Below are 22,430 nucleotides of genomic sequence, written 5' to 3'. Positions count from 1 at the left end.
TTTTGTGATACACTGTATGTACATTAAACTTATTAGAGGACGGAGCGATGCCCACTTTAAAAAATTTTCTAGCTTACAGATGTCCCTTGCTATTGCAATCCTCTGTACCAAATTACTGTTTTATATTTTAATTTAGTGCTTAGTTTTGGCATTTTATATGTTTTCGATTAGTCACGTTTTGTGGGCTTGGTAGTGGTCCGATAATCCACTACGAACTCGTCCTAATTTTTTTACCAAGGAACACGCCTACAAAGCTTCTTTATGATATCTAAATTTTTACTCAAGTTACAGCTTGCAAAGACAGACAGACGGACGGACAGACACTCATCCCAAATTCAATTCGTCTCTTGATCATTTATATATTTATAATATATAACTCTATATTTTAAGGTCATATAAACAACCGTTAGGTAAACAAAACTTTTTTCATTAACTACAATATTATTACTCTGTAGCAACATGTTGCAAAAGTATATAAATATAACGAAAGAATTCAACATTCATTATTCGTCGAAAATTGTATTAAAATCTTCTGCACAAGAGATATATCTGATATAAACTTTACCGAAGAGACTAAATTTAATATGTACATTGAGTTGATGTGCAAAACGTCAACCAGATGAAGACCGTATGAGATTAAGACCAAGGTGTAGACCTACTCTATTAATCTTCAGCGCCAAACCATTAATATAATAAGGTTTCTTAGAATAACGGAAATTATTATATATAGTATAATATAATTTCACATATTTTCGGCATTAAACTAACGAATATCCAATATTATGCGTTCAGTTAATTTTGCTAAGATATCTTATATATTGACTAATATACACTGCATGAGGCCAACATAGAAGTTTAAAAATATTTTACTATTTATATGGGATATATATTTTGGCATTACTACATGTGTATAATATTAACAGAAACAGATGATCTTTGAGTTTCATTAAGGTACTTCACATACCACGAACACTGTATAGGCAGTAAAGCCAACTGAATGTTGTCATGTAAATCCTTATATTAGTTATTATTGTCGGGTGTAAAATTGTATGTCTCTGCCGCATTGAGTTATTGAAATAACACACTTTTTACAGTTTTTAACAAAACCGTTATAGGTGGAGTGGGCGTGGTTATCATCCGATTTCAAGTTGTTGCAAAAGGTGTCGAAATGATTTGTCCAATGCAAATTTTAGTGATATAGCTTGAATAGTTTGGGAGATATATACATTCAACTTATTAGGGGTCGGGACCACGTCCACTTTTCAAACCGCAGGTGCACCTCTTTATTGCGATTCTTTGTACTAAATTACAGTTTTGTATCTTAATTTGCGGCTTAGTTATGGCAATTTATAAGTTTCCGAGTAATGACGTTTTGTGTGCGTGGCAGTGGTCCGATCATGCCCATCTACGTTCTCGTTCTTTCTTCTTTGCCAAGACACGTTTGGGTTAATTTCGATATCTCAATTTTTCTCAAGTTACAGCTTGCTCGGGCAGTCAACCGGAATTCAACTTATTTCGTCATCATGAGGAGAAAGTGGACACTATACGAAGGACTGCTTTTAGCAAAAGCCAGCAAATCCAATATGTTGTATACGGCACCTACATAAATAATATATGGGTACAACCATAGACATAAAATATAAGTATGATAAAATGGTAAATTCGCTGTTTACATTAAATGCCATTAGAGTAGTTACATGGTAATACCACCAGATAAAATGGCTTCTGAGCCCAAATAACGTATGTTTCCAGCAAGCTATTCGGCCGTCCGTTAACAATTGAAGAAGGAAAAGAAAAAGACAAAAGAGTCTAAATGAATGCCAAAACCGTTGGGATGCAGCAACCCTAAAGAGCGATAGACTTACTGAAAAAATTTAAATTTAGGTGAATAGACAGCATAGACATACGAATTTCTATACGACGCAATTTCTAACTGGGTATGGTCGCTTTGGAGAGTACTTGTAAAATTACACATATATCGATGGACAAAACGGTGGCAAAGCTGCTTAAAAGCAGCTTTTCTCCGTGATGTTGGCACCATATATCGTAGCTTATTTTTGGATTGTGCCACTTATGGAGCCGCAATATGGTGTGAATCAACGATGATAGTCTCGGGTCGCCGAAAAGTTCTCTCAGTGCAACGTTGTATATTGCTTGCATGTTTGCCTGTATGTCGCACAATTTCAATGGATGCACTCCCTCTTGACCTGATTGTCATACAGCATACTGTTGTATTCAGGTTAAGAAGGGGTTTGAATGTGTCAATGCTGCGGAATAACTGGATTTCCGATGACCATGAGGAAAAGGAGGGATATCTAGGGAGCAATAGGCTTAGGAGTAGGTGACCTAAGAATACATCCGGAACGTTAGGTTTGCTGAGGGTAACACGTAAGATTCTGTCCGAGTCGCGGTTTTCTGTTTACGGTACATAGGTCTCTGAATGCGTTCTTGCATCAGAAGCACCTATCTGATAGGTCGGGGTATTTGTTTGAGGATTAGCTGGACTCATGGACGATTAGATGTTAACGGTGTGATCTCCACTAGTCTAAATGCCGAACAGTTAGCGCCGTTTGATATGTTTGCGAGTAAGTTGTTTAGGCGGTGAAGGCGTTTAACTGAGAATTAGCGTTAGCTTTTTGTGTAAATGGTGTGTCTGTGTAATGAGCGTATGGGGTTAGACCCCTGGTTACCAGTTCAGAACAGTATAGAAGCTCAACTGGTAGTAATTTTCGCTACAAGGTCTGACCAAAGACTTAATTCTGGTACCACGAAGTGCAGGAGCCCTTGGACTTCGCTCCAACCTGCTCATGCGGCACGGCCCTTCGGGAAATATCGTGGTGGCGATACCTCCCCCGAAGGCGGGGAGAACTGAACTTTTGTCAGTTCAATGTGAAGTTGCATTGCAACCGGGTGCCGGAACTAAAGTACGGCAGAAGTTTTAGATGTTCTTAGAACCCTACCAAGGTGGTTAGTGTATTTATTTCACAATACCAATTCACACATATTCATAGTTATTTCGCAGTATCTCAACCACTATCTTCGGACCTTGGGAAATTGAGTTAATTGTAATCGGAGTTCTTGCACTTGGACACCGAAGCAAATGTCAAAAACAAAGGGACACCACAATTATTTGCAATAGTATAGTTAAATTAATAATTCATCATAGTATGCTCAAACTGATCAAACTAATAATTGTTTATTCGTTACAATTATTCACTGTATTGTTATATCCCCTTCTCCTTGAATCGATCCGATGATGCTCATATAAAACGGCTAGCTTTGAGACAGGGTGTCTAAGAATTCCACTGCTGGTGCGTACATAAGCTCCTTTTATAATGGCGCAAACTTCTACACGACTATGGTTCCATTTTTTCCGCGACATATTGACATCCCGTACAAACACCAAATCGCCAACCTGAAGTGGTTCTGGCCTTTCGAACAACTTAGTTCGATGAGTGAGTGTTGGCAAATATTCAAGGATCCATCGTATTCAAAATGTGTCTTTTAACTGTCGGACGATGTGTCACCGTTTAGGAAGTACGCAAGGTTTCTCGGCGGCATCATTGACGTTTGCGCGGTTTTGCAGCACTAAACAAAACTGGTTTGGAGTCAGTGGTTCATCTTGGTCTAACGACGGCGGCAGATGTGTGTTTAGACTAGAGTTGATGATGATGATCGCGTGTGCTCGCGAAGTGCAATATCATTTAAGGTTATCTTAAGTACACACTTTCACACCTTATCTTACGTTCCTCTATGCCACATTCTGCAGGGTTCTTCGGACAAGTTGTCCTGAATATGAAGACAACGAAATACTTCAGGGTATTGTTTTCTTTCATTATTGGCACCGACGATATTTTTACCGTTGTCCTCACAGGCAAACCGCGACGGTTGATAAAATTTCGAATTACAATAACGGACGCATTTGTTGAAAGATCGCAACAACTGCCAGGTGAATGTCTAGTATTGTAAGGCAGGTGAATAATGCCACCGTTTCTCATTATCGACCAACAGTTACCTTAATAGGACCAAAATAATAAATAACTTTATAAGAAAAGGGTCTCACAAATCGAGTTTGTCAATCCTTTGACAATTGATCCATCATAGGCTGCGACAGGTGAGAATTTTTCTACTCGGCGGCGAAGAACTCTAATTGATATCGGTCACTGCCAAGGATTTCAGGCCTACTAGCATCTTCTCGTTTTTATTGAAAGCGCTGGAGAGGCTTATAGACTGGAGCTTAGTATGCCTACTACAAACAGAGGTCGGCAGACACTGCTCTACACGGCGGTTTGTAATTGCTGAAGAGAGCCCTCACGCATAAGAAATACGCGGTGGCTCTCTGTCATCATATTTACATAACCTAACCCAACCTAAGCAAATACGAACTGTCTGGTATAACATTAATAGCTTGCTGAGATGGTAATAAAGTTGAAGGCATAGAGTCAGTAGTGGTCAACGTTTATAGCAATAAAACTGAGGCTAAATTTATGGCCTTCAATATAAGTCAAGAAGATACCAAATTTTATTGTAATTTAATCACGATTTCATTTAATAATGGATGTTTAATTCTTTCTCAACATTTTTTTAATATAAGGTTTTGCCACACCTGAAGGAATATTGACCCCTCCAACATACTTTATGTAAAAAACTCAAACTTCGGTTTGGCTTTATATAAACGTAAAATATTAGATATACAATCGTTTAATGCCGAAATTGTGTGAAATCAATCCACGAATTCCCCCAGCACATATCTACTACTTATGGTATAATATTTTGCGTTAATTTGATAATTTAATGAAATTAAATAGATAGTTTTTCTTAAAAATAATGTAGTTTATCGCTGCATATGAATGAAATTGGTCTAGACCTTTGTTTAAACCTTATAATCCTAATATACTGGTTTCAACCTCATATACCCCACATATTAAATCTAACCCCTTTGGTTCAGTTTATATCACATGTATCATGTTTGAGTTAAATAGCTTCATTTTATTAAAGTTAACATTTCGGAGAAAAAAAATAGTATTGGCACAAAATAAATCTATGATCAATAACATAAGATACCAAATGATAATCGAATAATGAATGTTGAATTCTTTCGCAACATTTTTATACTCTTGCAACATGACCACCAAACGGTTGCTTCCAGATACATATATTTTCTATATACATACATATATTTCTTCTAATATTTGGTGATAATCAGTGGATAGGTAGCCATTGGCAGCTTATGAAAGGTTTAGATATTAAGACAGAAAGAAGAAAATCTACATACCTGCTCTACATATGTGTGTACCATATTTAATTATATATAAGTTATTGTTAATTTAGCCTTCATGAGCAGACCTTTCAAAATAGGTACCATAGATCCCCCTGTTTTAAAAAGCGTTAGACAAAAGCAATTTACGGAGGGGTTTTCTGAGCACTTAATTTCAATACAATGAAATACACTACTAATTTCCAAAATATAAATATAACTAAATATTATGCATTATTATGTTATTCTAAGTAAATATACATAGGTATACAAAATCACGTAAGCTGTGTGTACAAAAATATACCAAAACAAAACTATTATACTCTGTAGCAACATGTTGCAAGAGCATAATAAATATCAGTACACTGTGTCTGTACCTTCAGCTACACTAGATTTCTTGACCAGCAAAGTGCTTAGTGTTTAATACTTATGTAGTGTTTATGTGTTGTACATCTAATTTAAGAGATTTTGAACATTTCCTGTCTGATAGTGGAATAAATATGTCTTTTGATGATTATTTGTTAGCCCTTAGATAAAGTTTATCAAAAACAAAATTTTTCTAAAAAGAAAATTACAGGATCGTTTTATAAACTCTTATAATCCCCTGATTTTGGAAGTCGATAGAGCAAATATGGATATCCAATATGTACTGGATGCATATGCTTGCTGCAAGGAAATTTCTAGGCTCTTAAATGAAGCTATATCAGAGGTAAATGCTGGAAATTATACTGTTAAGCAAAAACTTAAACATATAGGTCACAAATTTATATCAGGCACAGATATATCTGCACAAGAAGCAGTATATTGCTGCATTGGGCTCCATCTTTCGAAAGCAAGTGATGCAGAAATATTTATAAATACCTCTTGACCTGAGGAACGTGTTCGAATGGTGAAACCTAGAGCGTTTAGCTGATTTTGCATCTATGTATAAATATTTTAAATCTAGTAAAAGAGCACAAGACAGTGATCATGAAGAAGAAGAGAGGGAAGACGTTTTACCAGAAAGCGGTGTTGTCATGCTTATTAAAGACGGTAGCGTAACAAACCTTGTATAAATCGGTACAGAAGGTTTAACCAAGATTTCGCCAGAGTTGAGAATTTCCGCGAAATGGTAATGCTTTACTATCCATGGCGAAATGAACAGCAAGATCTTATTGAAAACGATAATGAGCAGACTTACATAACACATCGTATTCTATTGTAATTGAGGAAAATCAAAGAAAATATAATGTTTTTGAGCAAAGAGATTTTGAAAATGTTCTAGAAAGTTATTATAATGAAGTAAACATAGAGGAAAGTTCTCAAAATGAACTACCTATCATGGAAAATGAGTTCAGAGTGTTGATATTTTCAGAAATAAACCCATATATAAATTTTTTGGACTTGCATGGTGAAGATTCAACAGATAATGGCACTGAATCTGATTGCAATATTAACCTTATTACAGTATCCCTTTGCCAGTTGTTCCGGCTGAGGGAATTACTATTCATAAAAGTCAGGGTGCCACATATAATAAAGTTGTAATTCATACTCGACCCAGAATGCCTAGAGCTTCAATAACGAGCAATAGAAATATACGAGACATTATAATTTATGCAAAGTATAGTATTGCTAGCTCTATAGAACCAAAGGCTGTAAAGAAAATTTATTCAGGCCGCATTCAGGAAGTCCTTACTTCCGAGTTATGCAATTAAAATGTGCTAATTGTTGGAGATTTTAACATTTGTTTAATGTCTAAAGGGACTACAATAGGAAATCTGCTCCAAGAAAAAACTTTAGTTCCCTGCTTGGTGTAGAATATTCAACTACCCCTGCCGGTACACAGATTGATTGGGCATTTTCAAACATGGATCCTTCCCATGTTAATGCAATTACTTTTGAGACAGTACACAGCTATCATGACAGTATATGTGTCTCTATTTCCAACTAAAGTTGTCAGACTTAGTGCAATAGTTCTTAATTTTTTTTTATATATACTCAAACTAAAATGGTATAGGAATTTTGACAGTAGTTTTTAAGACAGTTTTAAGAAAAATATGTAAATAATCTAATTAAGAAAATTAATATTATATCTATAATTTGTAATTATAAGACATTATTGCATAAATGTATGATAGAAATTAAATAGTATAAGGAGAAAAGAAATATAATTTGGATATATGTATAAGTATCTCTATAAAATTTTTTATTTAATATTGTAAATATTATATACAAATTTTTATCATAATATAATTTTTAAAGTTGTTAGTATTTATTATTTTTATGTTTAGCTTATTATAAAAATATCGATATAATAATTAAAAACTTTTATTCATTGTCAAAAAACGATTTATTTTGATACTCATCAATTGTAAACATTCTATATAGAATCAATTATACGCGTATACAACAAAACACAAGAACGATTTCTCATTATTTGAGTAAATTAGGTTTACAAATTGCTCTAATTAATTTCACTGTGAATGTAAATAACTGAGGCAACAATTCCTACTTCTAATTATAAAAATATATAAAGAAATCTCAAACGAGTATACCATTTAAGTATATGCGAAGTTAGTCCTTCCCTCCATTTTTTTTTAATTTTAGAACACATTCAATAAAACAAACATAATCTGAATTAATTATGTCTTTTTGTTCTTCTCTTACTCTTGTGACCAAAAATATCAAACATACTTTCCATATGTACTTGTATATGTATATTATTTTTATTGTGCAACATTTTTGAATTTTACCTGTAAATAGGAGTTCCCTTATCCTCACGATACCAAAGAACTAGAACGGCTTCATCACCAGATTTAGCAGTCATATTACATGGTAAATGTATTGTTTCACCAATAAGGGCTTCTATTTGATAAAACGGTACTGAAATAGTAAAGGGTTATGTAAAAGACATTAATAAAGTCGCTAATTTAATTGTGTTAAAATATTTAGAATAAAATATAGAAATTTTCATATATTAGAGCTAGGTGAGGTGTAACCGATGTTTCCTTAATACATGTGGTTTTGAATAAGTCAATACTTTTTCGGAGCTGGCCTTTTTCTGTTTGGTTTTCCATTTCATAGTGAACAGTGAATATAGTGTAAATCGTGCTAATTTATTACTAAATTAATGACTCGGTTCACGCGACGCATCGCACACTGCGGCCAATATTCGTTCGACATAATTGTCCATCATAGTCGATAATTAGAGGAACAATGGATCGTTTTCGCATCACTTTGTCGAAGGATGGGTATGTTAATAAAAAAATTGTCACATCCCCAAAAAGTCACGTATGATTAAAGGGACGTATTTATCCATATTTCTTCTTATATAATGTTACAGTCAATGGAGAACGCTATCGAGCCATCATTAATGCCTTTTTGTGCATGAATTGGATGATATTGATGAGGACGACTTCTTGTTCCAACGAAATAGTCAATTTATTAAAGGAAACTTTTCGACTTTACACCGATCATGTGCTCGTAACGATAATGGCAAATAAAAAAGCTTAATTCTTGTCAATTAAATAATTATATGCGTTTTATTTTTTGTAAAAAACCTCATGTCTAAAACAAACACCCTTTATAAATAAACCCATCTTGTTAAAGAGTTGTCCATTTCCTGAGAAGTATAAGTATTATTGTAAATTTTTTCCTTTGTTCAGTTCCATTATGGAACAAGTAAGGAAGAGATATTTTTGGACTCGAGATGGCACAATTTAAAGGCACTATTTTTTCGAAGTTCTATCCTGATATATTCATTGATGCTTGGTTTGTATGCCTAAAAGTAAAAGAATCCGATGGAACTTAAAATTGTGTTATATGTGAAGTAGGCGTGGTTGTAGTCCGGTTTCGCCCATTTTTGCACCGTAACATGTGATTGTTAGAGAAACATTATGTACTGAATTTGGTTAAGATGTGTTTTTCCTGGGATATGTGATTTCATCTAAATGAAATTCGACACCGAAAAAATAAATGCCAATAAATGTTCTTTCGAATGATAATAAACATTCCCATGTTTTTTCTTTAAAACAGTAGAGAACCTCGAAATGGATCACCCCATATAATAGTTTTGTTCATCTAACGGTTGTTGTATTACCTAACTATAACTTATGTTTCTTATTTCGGTTACCATAAACCTATAGTTTCAATGATGAAAATTCCTGAATAACCTACATGTATTGTAAGATAATAAAAATATTTTGAACAATATTAACTTGTCATTTATTCAATAAAAGGAAAAAAAATTGTTTTCTTATCGATCACCACGCTCAAAAAGTGTAACATAAATTAATATAAAAAAAAAACTTGAATTAATATCAAAAAAAAAAAAAAATTACATAAGTTGTAAAAAAACACACTAATTGGAAAATTATCTACAATGATGAAAGCAAAATATCATTGTTGCCTTCAGCGACGTTCATTCGCCTCAGTCTTTGCGTCAGAAGCAATAGCCATTCTTCTTGCCAAATAGCAAAAATGAGTATAACAAAGATACTTGTATAATCCTCCATGACCCCTTATCATCGCTTAAAGCTATCTTAAAAGTAAATTTTACTGGCCAAACAATTTGCCAATTCAGAGATATCCTCACCAATGTAGGAAAAATAAAACTATCATGGATACCCAGTCACATCGGCATTCAAGGGAATACTCTAGTAGACTCCGAAGCCAAACTAGCATCATCTCCCTCAAAACTCATAAATATCATTAACTAAAATAGCATCAAAAAAGTTGAAAAAGAATGCTGGGACAGAAATTAACACTACAAAAAACTCACAAATCCCAACAACCAGGAGACAATGCGTTATACATATATACACGCTTTCGACGAGGTCACTCCAGATTAACACACAAACACATATTGGAAAAGATATATAATTTGCTTATTTCGGAAAATGAAATTTGCTATCACATATACATAATTATTATACTTTACCTTAGTAATACTACACAAGACTTCATCTTCCGATTATCTTACTAGATCATTGAGGTTTGATTATTATGATTCGTACCTTTTTTTATGTATTTAATTCCCATTTATAACGTACGTAAGGTATTCCTTACAAAACTAAAGTATGACACTACAACAAAGAACTGTGTATGTAAGTACAAATAAATTTTATAATTAATAATTAGCGAACTCTTTTCAATTTTTTGGTGCATAATTAGGTGTTAATTGTATGATGTGGTTAAAATTCCTGACTTCCTTGCTCACAAATACTTTTATAAGTAATCCTTCAAATATATAACTAACAATATATCGGTGCTATTTCAGTTATTTACTTATGTTTTGTGTTTTCGGAGAATCAGCTTTCCAGCAAACAAACAGCGCATTACTACAATTACATATGTACAAGTATATAACATACATATTTTTATATGTACATGTGTGAACAAAAGAAGCTTCACATACAATTATTATACACAGCTTTAGTTTTTAATATTTTTAATTCTTAACTTTGTTGGAATATACTGGAAATTTGTAATTAAATCAATTTGATATTATACCACGTACCGTCTTTATTTCCGTGCGTTGTGACCAGAAATATTAATAAATATATAAGTATTGGCAGAGAATTTTTCATTATTATATTTTATTTTAAAATTTCATTCGGCAGTAAAAACCATAAATCAATGATTTTTGCGTTTTTAAAATGCAACATAAACAAAAACAATTCATTAGATTGGCACATGAAAATGCTGCATCGCATATGCACTAAATTTTATTTATTTATTTTCAGCATTGTGTGCTAATGTTTCTTCACTGTCTCACATTGAAATATGAGTATGTAATGAATTTAAGTAATTTCTATCATTTTAACAAAATTTTGTTCAATAATACAATACATTTCACAGAGTGAACAATACCATTTAATATTAACCTAGTTGTTGCTACTATGAGTTCGTAGTTAATGATTACAGTTCCATATAACAAACGTATTCGGTATTTTTACACACTTGCAAATTCACGAGATGAACGTATCCCTATTTAATCAGCTAGAAAATATTTGGCACAGGGGTTCAGCTAGGTTTGAAATATTGTATATGGTATGTGTTCTTAGTTTTTCTAAACTTGACAAAGCTTTCTTAAGCCACTAGAGCTATCTCAACAATTGGAAAATATGCGCTTCTCTACTTTACAAGTATGACTTCCTGCTGGTTTTATGAAAAGGGTACTACACGAATTCTCCCTTATAATAAATTTTAGACATGTGGTTTTCAATAAGAAATAAAACGTACATATATAATTTAATCTTATGGCCAAAAATTTAGCTCAGTTATAAAGACAAGGGTTTGCAATTATGTTTAAAAAATTATTTCAAGGCGTCAATTGTCTCTGGCTTATCTGAGTAGACAAGCGACTTCACATAACCCCACAAAAAATAGTCCAGCAATGTTAATTCGCACGATCTTTAAGATCGCCACATGTCCACAATGCAAGATAATGCGATCACAAATATTTTCTTTCAATAATTTGATTGCTTCGTTGGCTGTATGATATGTTCCACAGTCTTGTTGGAACCAAAGGTTGTCCCCATCAACATCCTTCAATTCAGGCAGAAAAAAGTTATTAATCATGACTCCGTAGCGTTCCGAATTGACTGTAATATTATAGCCGGCTTCATTTTAAATAAATAAAAGAATAGATTAATGATTCCTTCTGGCCATAAAGCACTTCAAGTTATGTGAAACCGATTAATGGTTGCTTTAATTACCGACCGAATATTGGCCACACCGCACGATGTAACGCGCGAGCCGAAATGGGAAACTGAACTGAGTAACAGCTGACAAAAAGACCAGCTCAAAAAGTATTGCCTCATTAAAAAACACACGTCTAAACCTAAACACCCGATTTGCTAAGATGTGAGAATAAAAAAATAATTATGACTTTCAAAGGTGACCCAGAAACTGATTGGGTTCTCGTCTTTTTGAATTTGCGTGTTTTATTTGACCAACACCTAAAGCTATTATTAATTTTTTTAAACGCCAAAATACAATATAAAACAGTCCAGTTACAGAAACAAAAATTTCAACAAATAAGAATAAAAATAACGTTATAATAATACAATAATTTTTTATTAAATAAAATCATATACAGTTGTTAATGTTGAAAAGTGAGTCAGATAAGTCAAATGTGCAGGAATAATAATTTAAATCATGACATACCCAGCAAGACAGGTAAAGGTTAGTTAACTGGTTACCGATAGGTTATCAGTAATTAATGTATTTGTTATCGGATAGGTTAATTTTGTTGTAACCTCTGGATAAAAGTAAAGGCCATTCACATACAACCTTTTTCTCTTTACGGGACAGTTCATATTGAAACCACGAAGCGCAAAAAACAAAGGGCATGTCACAATGAACGCTTTGCCTTTAGTGTGTCTCTCTTATAAAAATGACGACGGTTGCTTGGCAAAGCGTGAAAATATGGGAGTTTCCCAACATTTTGCTTAGCTTCGCGTCAAAAACTTTTTATGTGAGCGTACATCGAACTTTTCTGTCAAAAAATTTCATTCCATTCATTTCCGTTACGGAATTTCTTGATTCAGTCTCCGAACTCAAAGCCTGCGATAGAAGCTATGCAATAGCCTAAAAATGACCGTGTCACCAAATATAGGTATAACAAAATTTATTAACGAAATTATAAACTTTAAAAAGCATTATTTCTCCTAAGCTTGTATATTTCGGAAGCCGATGCAGGTATCCTGATTGCAGGAGATCGTATGGGTTTAATCAAATATATATATCCCGCAAGATCGATGTCGAATGAATTTAGGTGATCGAATTGGTTGACAAATTAATTGTAGTAAGCTTGGTCGCTTTCGTATCGAAGTGTGTAGAGGCAGCGATGATCCAATGCCTTTAGTATTGTTGGTGATGTGGGAAGTCATCGTGTGAGCAGAGAGAGATCCAACTACGGGCAAGCTTGTGAATTGTCAAAACCTAACAAAATGCGATGAGCGTGTTTCACCACAGGTGGCTCGGAAGAATAAATTTTAGTAGTGGCGCGTAAACAGAGCTGAGCATTGAATGTAAAATATGCTCAAAAGTTTGCATTGATATTACAGCTGCATGTTAGCCTATTGGCTTATATTTTTATACTTTTAGACGTAAACAAAAATCCGGGTTTGCTCAAACGAAATGACATCGAAATTAAGGACATCCATCCATCCCAATGGAAACTGCTAGATGAGCCAAGACCGAAAAAGGGACGCCATCGTGGATTCTGCATCACGACAATGCACCAGCTCCCACATCAATTCTTGTTCGTAATTTTTTGACCAAATAATCATGCCTCAACCACCGTATTCACCATATTTGGCTCCCTGCGACCTCTTTCCCAAAACTGAAAAAAACAAATGATAGGAAAGCGTTTTGAAATAATTTATGAGATCAAGTCAAAATCGAGGAAAGATCTGATGGCCATACCGAAAAGCGCATTTCCGCAGTGCTTTGAGGATTGGAAAAAGCGAGGGGGATTACTTTAAAAGGGGCAAAATAGATATTGATGAATAAATAAGTAATTGCCAAAAAAATCAAAATTCACCTTTTCTTTAAAACAGGCATCGTATATATACATAACATACAATCACTATAAACTTAATATATTACAATAGTAATTAATGTAAATCCTACCTTTCAAATACCTACCTTATTACCTATTTCAAATCTCGATACAATCACGTATCAGTAATAATGTGCGCTCACTGCTCTATATAAATACATATGTAAGTATTAAACACTAAATACTTTGCTGGTCAAGAAATCTAGTGTAACTGAAAGTACAAACACAGTGTACTGATATTTATTATATTCTTGCAACATGTTGCTACAGAGTATAATAGTTTTGTTATGGTATATTTGTGTTCACACAACTTACGTACTTTTGTATACCTATATATTACATAGATATTGACTAACATAATAGTCCATAATATTTATTTATATTTATATTTTGGAAATTAGTAGTGTATTTCATTGTATTGAAATTAAGTGCTCAGAAAACCCCTCCAAAAATTGTTTTTGTCTAACGCTTTTTAAAACAGGGGGATCTATGGTACCAATTTTGAAGAGTCTGCTCATGAAGGCTAAATTAACAATAACTTACATATAATTAAATATGGTACACACATGTAGAGCAGGTATGTAGATTTTCTTCTTTCTGTCTTAATATCTAAACCTTTCATAAGCTTCCAATGGCTACCTATCCACTGATTATAACCAAGTATAAGAAGAAATATACATATGTACATAGGTATATAGAAAATATATCTGCAAGCAACCGTTTGGTGAACAAAACTATACTCTGTTGCAAATTGTTGCGAAAGTATAAAAATGTTGCGAAAGAATTCAACATTCATTATTCGTTTATCATTTGGTATCTTATTAACTTATGTTATTGATCATAGATTTATTTTTTGTCAGTACTAATTTTTTTCTCCGAAATGTTAACTTTAATAAAATGAAGCTATTTAACTCAAATATGATATATGTGATATAAACTGAACCAAAGGAGTTAGATTTAATAGATGGGGTATATGAGGTTGAAACCAGGATATTAGGGTTATAAGGTTTAAACAAAGGTCTAGACCAATTTCATTCATATGCAGCGATAAACTACATTATTTTTAAGAAAAACTATCTATTTAATTTCATTAAATTATCAAATTAACGCCAAATAGTATACCATAAGTAGTAGATGTGTGCTGGGGGAATTCGTGGATTGATTTCACACATTTTCGGTTGAAAAAAAGGTTACAGATTACATTCACATCGAAATTGTTGGGCAACTCTTATCTTTTTACGCTCTGACAATTCGGCATATTTCTATTATTTACCAATATTTTTGAAAGTGATAAAGGGCAAAGAATAGTTCTTTTGCGTGCTGAAAGGAGTTCGTTGCAAAAGAACTATGGACACCCCGGTGTTGGACCGACCAGGGTTAATTTTTTGAAGCGCGAAGACCGCTAGTGTAAATATGAGTATGGTATGATTCGGTGGCCATGGATGATTGTTTTTTATGTTGCGCACTGTATCTGGGTCCTTCCACAACATTTGTCATTCATGTCATCAGTACTATAGCCAATAGTAGACGAATTTGAGTTCTTACATAGTTTAATGCTGCTTCAGCAACCTTACTGTCCCAATGATTGTCATCTTCTAGCAAGCCTAGGGCATGCAACTTTATACGTTGGATACTGTTCTATTATATATTAAAATGACAAGGGTCCGGTCGCAGATACAAGCACTTAATCTGCCTTGGATTGACTGTATACATGGTACACGATACAAATTTTTTTAACATCAATTGGTGTGCCTTGTTTATGGGGCATCTATTTTTATACTCTAGCATCATATTGCTACAGGTATGGAGTATACCACCTTGCGGAAGGTAATGCCCAACACTGATATTTACACGCAGAGCACTCTCATCTTGGAAGATCAAGAATACGTAAATGTCTACTATGAGGAGAGGATCAAGAATTCGTAAATGTTTACTATGAGGAGAGGATCAAGAATTCGTAAATGTCTACTATGAGAAGCCCGATTTCATTCCAACACGCTTTTCGCCATAGTTGCTGCGTATTGAATTTAAATATTCCATGTGTAGTGCATAGAGGTAGTGTGTAAATTAATGAATGCTGTGCAGTAGTTCTACGGCTTGTATGCGAGCTATCGTCATTTGGCCTTGTTATGTGAAGTAATGACAGCTTAATTAATATATGTAGGTACAAATATTATATATGTATAATTGAGGCCATATATCGGCATCATAATAATGTATAACTATGAATAGTTTAATCATAACTGATAATAATAATATATATTATAATTTTAATATAAAAACAACTAATAGTGCAATTTCAACACAATTCTGTTGCAGGTATCAAGACGATACAAGAAATTTGATTAGGTAAATTGGTGGAATCCTCCTTCCCATACCACCGTTGCCAAATAATCAAATTTCTGGACGTTACGAAGAACAATTTGTGGAGTATCCATGGGTTCAATTGCAAGAGTTTGTAGATTGTCTTTGTCACCGCCAGAAATGAAATTGTTGCCATCGGCTTGGAATATAGGCGAGCGTCGAACACTCTCAAAAACAACACCGCTATCGGAAAGTGTTGGGCGCATCGGTAGTATTCTAAAGCCGACCCGTGTTTTCATTAGTATTGGCCAACTATTTTGTAATCAACCTAAATTGGACTGGATACCATTTGCGGACCGTTTGCATATCTACAAATAATACGACACGAAGTTAGTCTTTGTTTAGTTACATATGCATATGAATTTTTTATTTCAGAGGAGTCTTCAACAGTTTTGCTGACATTCTCTCAGCACACAAGGGTGCAAACCATATTTTTTATGCATATACACAGATTTATAATTATAGTAGTTATATGCCGTCTTGCAAGGTATGTTCCAACAGTAATTTTTAATAGAAGTGGAAGTTGTTTTTGTTGTTGTTGTAACGATTATCTAATCCCCGTTTGGGTGATAAATTCTAGATTCGTTGTCGTCGAGGTCATCTAACGGAAGGCCCAGGAAACGAGCTGTTTCGACGCGGTCGGACCATAGGGAAAAGGGTGTTAGATGAGTAGGGTTCGTTGGGCATGCAAAGAGGTGGTTAGTGTCATGCGGAGACTCATTGCACGCAGGACATGTGTTTGGTATGTAGGGGTCTATTCTGGATAAGTAGGGGGTATAAGGGTCACTCTGGTTTCGCGAGGCAACTCGAGCTCTGTGTCTGCAATGGGTGGTGGTTTGACTCGTATTACGCCATTCACTGAAAGGGAGTCGGTGAAGGTGTTAATGGCTCCACTGTGAATGGCGGTCAGTGCTTGTCTGAAGTTAGTTGCGTCCGAAGTCTGGTCAGCGTGCTGTCTGATGTCGTCGACGTAGTCAAGGAAGGACCTCTTGATGTTCCTAGGAGGCTGCTCCGCTGCAAGCAGGCGTCTGCAGGGGTGGTTTCTGCGAAAACATCCCAGCAGAATCTGCTTGGAGAGGAGCTCGTTATGTTCCTTAACCGGAAGCATACGGGCCTCGCTATGTAGGTGTTCGATTGGGGACATCAAGAGGCACCCCGTGATAGTCCGGAGTGCAGTGTTCTGACAAGTCTGAAGCTTCTTATTCTGCGTGTCACTACATCCAGGCGACCATATTGCGGCTGCATAATTGAGGACCGGCCGGCCGATTGCCTTGTATGTTGCCAACAACGTTTCTTTGTCCTTTCCCCATGAGCTGCCGGCAAGCGACTTGAGGATTTTGTTGCGGCTCTGTACTTTGGCAGCTATCGCGGTCGTGTGAGGAGTGAAAGAGCACAGACTGTCCAAAGTGACGCCTAAAATTTTAGGGTTATTTACTGTCGGAATTTTTGTACCATCGACGGAAATGTTCAGGTCCAGTCTGTACTCCTTCGTCCAATTGGTGAAGATGGTCGCTGTGGATTTAGTGGGGGAGAGTGTTAAGTTCCTTGCAGAAATGAAGCGAGAAAGATCGGAGAGGTAGCCGTTTACTTTTGAACACATTCCATCGATTCCATTGCCCGACGTCAATATCGTACAGTCATCTGCGTACGAGGTCATTGAAATTCCCGCTGATGGCTGGGGGAGTTTCGAAATGTAGAAATTAAACAGTAGCGGGGAGAGGACACCGCCCTGCGGAACCCCCTGTTTAATTTTCCTGAGTTTGGAGTTTTGACCTCCAAATAGTACGGATGAGTGTCGACCGCTCAGGTAGTTCATGGTCCACCGCTTCAGCCCTGGAGGGAGCGTTGATTGTTCCAGGTCCTCAAGTAGCGTTGCGTGATTGACTGTGTCAAAAGCTTTTGACAAGTCCAACGCTACGAGGATCGTCCTCTCGCAGGGTGGCTTCTGGTTCAGGCCATGAACTATCTGGGCGTTTATGACGCTAAGTGCTGTGGTGGTACTGTGCACTTTACGGAAACCATGCTGATGGTCTGCTAGGCTCAGGTGGTGGGTGAATGACGGGAGTAACAAGGCCTCAAGTGTCTTCACTACTGGAGAAAGGAGAGTTATCGGGCGATAAGACTCCCCTTTGTTGGCGGGTTTCCAAGGTTTCAGCAGTGGGACCACTCTTCCGACTTTCCACACATCGGGTATTTGAAGAGTGGATATCGACAGGTTGAGGACCTTGGTGAGGTAGTTTACTCCCGTTGGGCCTAGATGTTTTAACATCAGCATGTTTATTCCGTCAGGGCCGATGGATTTAGACGATTTTGCCTTTTTGATGACACTCTGAACCTCCCCAACGGTGAAAGTAAGTGGTGCGCAGTCTTTTGGCATTTTGCGCAGCCGTCGGGTAACACATCGTTTGGCCTTGTCGGTCGAGGGGTGCAGTATAAACTGCCGGCTAAAGTAGCTCGCGCACTTCTTTGGGTCCGAGGAGGCATGGCCATCGAATTGGATTTCAACCCGATCGTCATGTTTCCTCGGATTTGACAGGGCCTTGACAGTAGTCCAAAGCTTACTCACACCGGTGGAGAGGTTGCAGGACTTCAGGTGCTCTATCCATTTTGTCCGCTTATGGTGGTTTACCATTTGCCGAATCTCCAAATTGAGATCCCTTATTCGGGGATCACAGGGATCGGCATGGCGTAAGGTGTCGCGCTCATTTGCTAATACAGCTGCTTCGGCTGGGAAATTAGGGCGGAGTTCCGCTATTCTTCCAGCCGGTATGAAGCGAGCTGTAGCAGCAGCGATCACCTTGCGGAATTGACGCTCGCCAACGATGACGTCCGTAGGAATGGATAGTGCGTTGAAGGTGCTCTCAGTAAATTCTGTGAAGCCGACCCAGTTAGCTTTGTTAAAGTTAACATAGGTGCGATTATCCACAGAAATAAAGTCAGGAGGTTTCTCGATCGAGATAATTATGGGCAGATGGTCTGATGCAAGAGTTAGCATAGGTCGCCAGGTTATATTATTTATCAGACCACCGCTAGCGATGGTAATATCTGGCGAGCTATTACAGGTGCCCATAATTCTGGTGGGGGCTTCGTCGTTCATTGTGCAGAATGTCGAATCGTCTATCTGTTCCGCCAGCTCCATCCCCCTACGATCGTTTGACAGGCAGGAATGCCAAAGATCGTGATGCGCGTTAAAGTCGCCTAGCACCAGACGGTTTTCACCACGAAGTAGCGCATCTATATTCGGGTGATATCCTGTTGGGCAACATGTAACTGGGGGGATGTATATATTAAATATTTCGAGCTCGACATCGCCTGACCGGACAGCTATACCCTGACATTCTAGGGTGGTGTCCCTGCGGTCGATGTCAACATCGATTAGACGATATTGCACGGTGTTGTGCAATATGAAGGCTAGGCCTCCACCATTATCCCGCTCGCGATCCTTACGTAAAACGTTGAAACCTGCACAACTCAGAAGATCTGAGCGGCTGTTTAACTTGGTTTCTTGGACCGCAGCTATCGTTACGCTCTCCCGGCTCATAAATGCAACTATCTCCTCGATCTTGCTCTGGAGTCCGTTGCAGTTAAATTGTAAGAGTCGCGTTTGTCGCGGGTGTCCAGTCGTGATCCTGGGGGTGAGTGGGGTGCGTGTAGGTGGTGGTTGTTGCAGCTGTGCTATCCGCATGGGCGGTTGTCGCACTATGGTGTTGATTGGCGACGCCACTGTTTGTGATTGCGGGGGCAGACTCCCACAGCATGGGGCAACATACGACGCACTCCACTCTCGTGTGGTGCGCAGGCCAGAACACGACAGAAAGTGACACCAGCCAGTACAAGAATTGCACTTGACTGATGTGACATTCCGGCGTATAATGGTCTGACACACGGAACAGACTGTGCGAGGAACCAGGAGTTGCTGTGTGGTTCTCGCACGGGGATTGGAGCTGGATGAAGGTTGGGGGGGGGGAGGTTGGTCAGATTGGGAGTTATGCTGTCTATGTGAGCTCCTTAGGACCGTGGAGGTCCTATCTTGGCCACTCGACTGGAGTGGCAGCGCAGTGCGCGAACATGGTGCAGGTTACACGGCCGTTGAGGCAGATGTCGCATTATTGCGTTGACAGCATGGGGCCACGTAACTCGTGGTCCACTCCCTGTGTGTCTTAAGGCCCGAGCAGGTCTTAAGATGGCTCCATCCATTGCATGTATTGCACCTAACCGAGGTGGAATTTGGATGGAGCCTTTTTGGGCATACGCAGCAGTAGAATACCTCGGGGCCCGGGTTGGACTCGATGCCAGCACGGGTCAGGAGGATACGGAGCAACCCTGCTGCTAGGCGTTGCTCCAGTGACGACAAACTTAATCTAAAACTTACCGATCCAAACAGGGTTAGATCGTCGAAATAACAGCCCTTGGCCGGATAAAATCCGGGTCAATTCCGGTATCGCAGAACCGGCTGTTGTGGGAATTGGTCCTGGATTTGTCATGTCATGTGATAATCATATTATTTATGACATGTTTGCATAATTTTTCGATATTATACATATGTATGTTTCAATTCAAATATTTATGGTACATATAATGATTTCAAAACAATATGAAAACAAAAAAGGAACACATTATCTTTCATTTTGCAACCCTTTTGATATCGTGTGAATAGAATTGAACAATCAGTTAAGTATTGAAATAAAGCTTATTTTGCACTATATAATGTAAAATGAATGGGTACAAACGAATTGGTGTAGTGTTAGTGGAAATAGAAGTGAGAAATGTATGTAAAATTCACTTCCAATCGAAAAAATACGTACTTTAAATAATTGAACTTTTCAGCTTTAAACGCAATTATCTCGAAAACAATGTTTCCCGCGTCTATTTCTATATATATTCTTAATCTGGAGGACCTCCTCTATCCGCCCATACCCATTTTATCCCCGTAATCCTGGGACGGTATTCTAAAGATGACCCAAAATTTTTGAGTTGGGAACACTGCCATTTTGTAATTAGATCACTAAAGAAAAAACAACTTTTTACACTCTGAGTAATTTATTTTTAATTTTTCGCTTTAACAAGACAATTAGATATTAGTCGTACATATTTGCTCTGCAATTATATAAACCAGTTATTCTTCAAACTTGGGAGCAGGAGATTTAATGTTACTGTAATCTCTTATTGGCGAATAGAACTGAAATGATATTTATATGAGCAAACCACAAAATTAATCAATATATTCTTTTAACCTTGTATTGTTTTTCTTTATATTCTTGCCATGGCTCGGGATTCGATGAACGATTCCAAGTTACATCAGGATTTCTTGTAGCTAACCGCAGAGTGTAATATACAGCCCCAAGTGCTCCAGCTCCGACGCACACATATAAAGGGATTAACTGAACTATAATTACAAAGGATCAAGATAAACGGCAATAGCTAACTTACCGCCGGATTTTTTTTTAAACTTTGCAATCCTAATCCCTGCATTTTAAAGTATTTTACTCTTTTCTGATTTCTTACTAGTAATAAACTGAGTTCTATACGTAAATATGGTTATGCAACTCTTTATGAGGGTGTTAAAATATCATCGAAAATCGATACAAATTAATTCAAGCAACGAACATATTTCTATCGATATACACAGCACAGTTAGACGCTGAACACATAGACGGCGCCAAGCCACAGACAGCATCTGTCAAATATTAAAATACTGTGACGAACACGAATACCAAAACAAATCAGAATCCACGATAAACTGCCAGAAGCAATTAGACAGCGAATTCGTAGTTGCCAGAATGTTCTAGTGGCGAACTTTTTTTTAAGATTTACTATGCCATTAAATTGGGACATTATTTAAAAATCCAGTGATCGAACTTAAGAGTGAGTTACAAGGTAGATGATCCGTTACAATTGATGTCAAAAGTGGGATTGTCAAATAAATTCCCAAAGAGATAATTATTTGAAAATGGCCAAGTTTAACGACTTTAAGATTACACAATTAAAGAAGAGCTGGAGCAACGTGGTTTGGTGGCAAATGGATTTAAAACTGAATTGCAATCACGGTTGCGAGAGGCCATGGAGGTGGAAAACATTAATATGGATGAATATGTCTTTCAATTGGAATTAGAGGAAGAAAGAGAGAACGATTATGGAATAAAAGGAATAGATTTGCTCATCAAATTCTATGGACATAAACATCATTTTGGGTATAATGTCGCAGGTGTCAGCGCAAATGTCCCAGATTCAACGCAAATAGTATGCAAATGTCGCAGATGT

General features: G+C 36.8%; 2 protein-coding genes across 7 annotated transcripts in view; both read right to left on the bottom strand.

Moving 5' to 3' along the window:
• Positions 1-12,232, bottom strand: part of side-VII (sidestep VII) — a 145,199-nt gene extending 132,967 nt beyond the window's left edge. For 3 of the 6 annotated variants that reach the window (XM_036373693.2, XM_036373689.2, XM_070106038.1), the window contains exons 1-2: positions 10,523-10,625; positions 7,990-8,119 (exon numbers count right to left, since the gene is read on the bottom strand). In XM_036373693.2, the coding sequence (XP_036229586.2) occupies positions 7,990-8,119; positions 10,523-10,610 (218 nt within the window). In that variant the 5' untranslated portion in view covers positions 10,611-10,625. Of the gene's footprint in view, positions 1-7,989; positions 8,120-8,276; positions 8,391-10,175; positions 10,195-10,522; positions 10,626-10,754 lie in introns of those variants that run through there. The other 3 variants (XM_070106029.1, XM_036373692.2, XM_036373691.2) reach the window with 3 other exon arrangements.
• Positions 12,233-21,190: 8,958 nt separating this feature from the next.
• ND-MLRQ (NADH dehydrogenase (ubiquinone) MLRQ subunit) lies at positions 21,191-21,761 on the bottom strand. The gene is made up of 3 exons (XM_014238864.3): positions 21,600-21,761; positions 21,404-21,550; positions 21,191-21,348 (listed from the first exon to the last, which is right to left on the bottom strand). Exons 1-3 carry the CDS (start codon positions 21,639-21,641, stop codon positions 21,286-21,288), a joined length of 252 nt encoding a protein of 83 aa, XP_014094339.1. The 5' UTR covers positions 21,642-21,761; the 3' UTR covers positions 21,191-21,285.
• Positions 21,762-22,430: the final 669 nt, after the last annotated feature.

The sequence above is a fragment of the Bactrocera oleae genome, chromosome 2 (genome assembly GCF_042242935.1).
Source record: "Bactrocera oleae isolate idBacOlea1 chromosome 2, idBacOlea1, whole genome shotgun sequence".
Lineage (NCBI taxonomy): Eukaryota > Metazoa > Arthropoda > Insecta > Diptera > Tephritidae > Bactrocera > Bactrocera oleae.
This window is presented reverse-complemented; position numbering and strand designations above follow the sequence as displayed.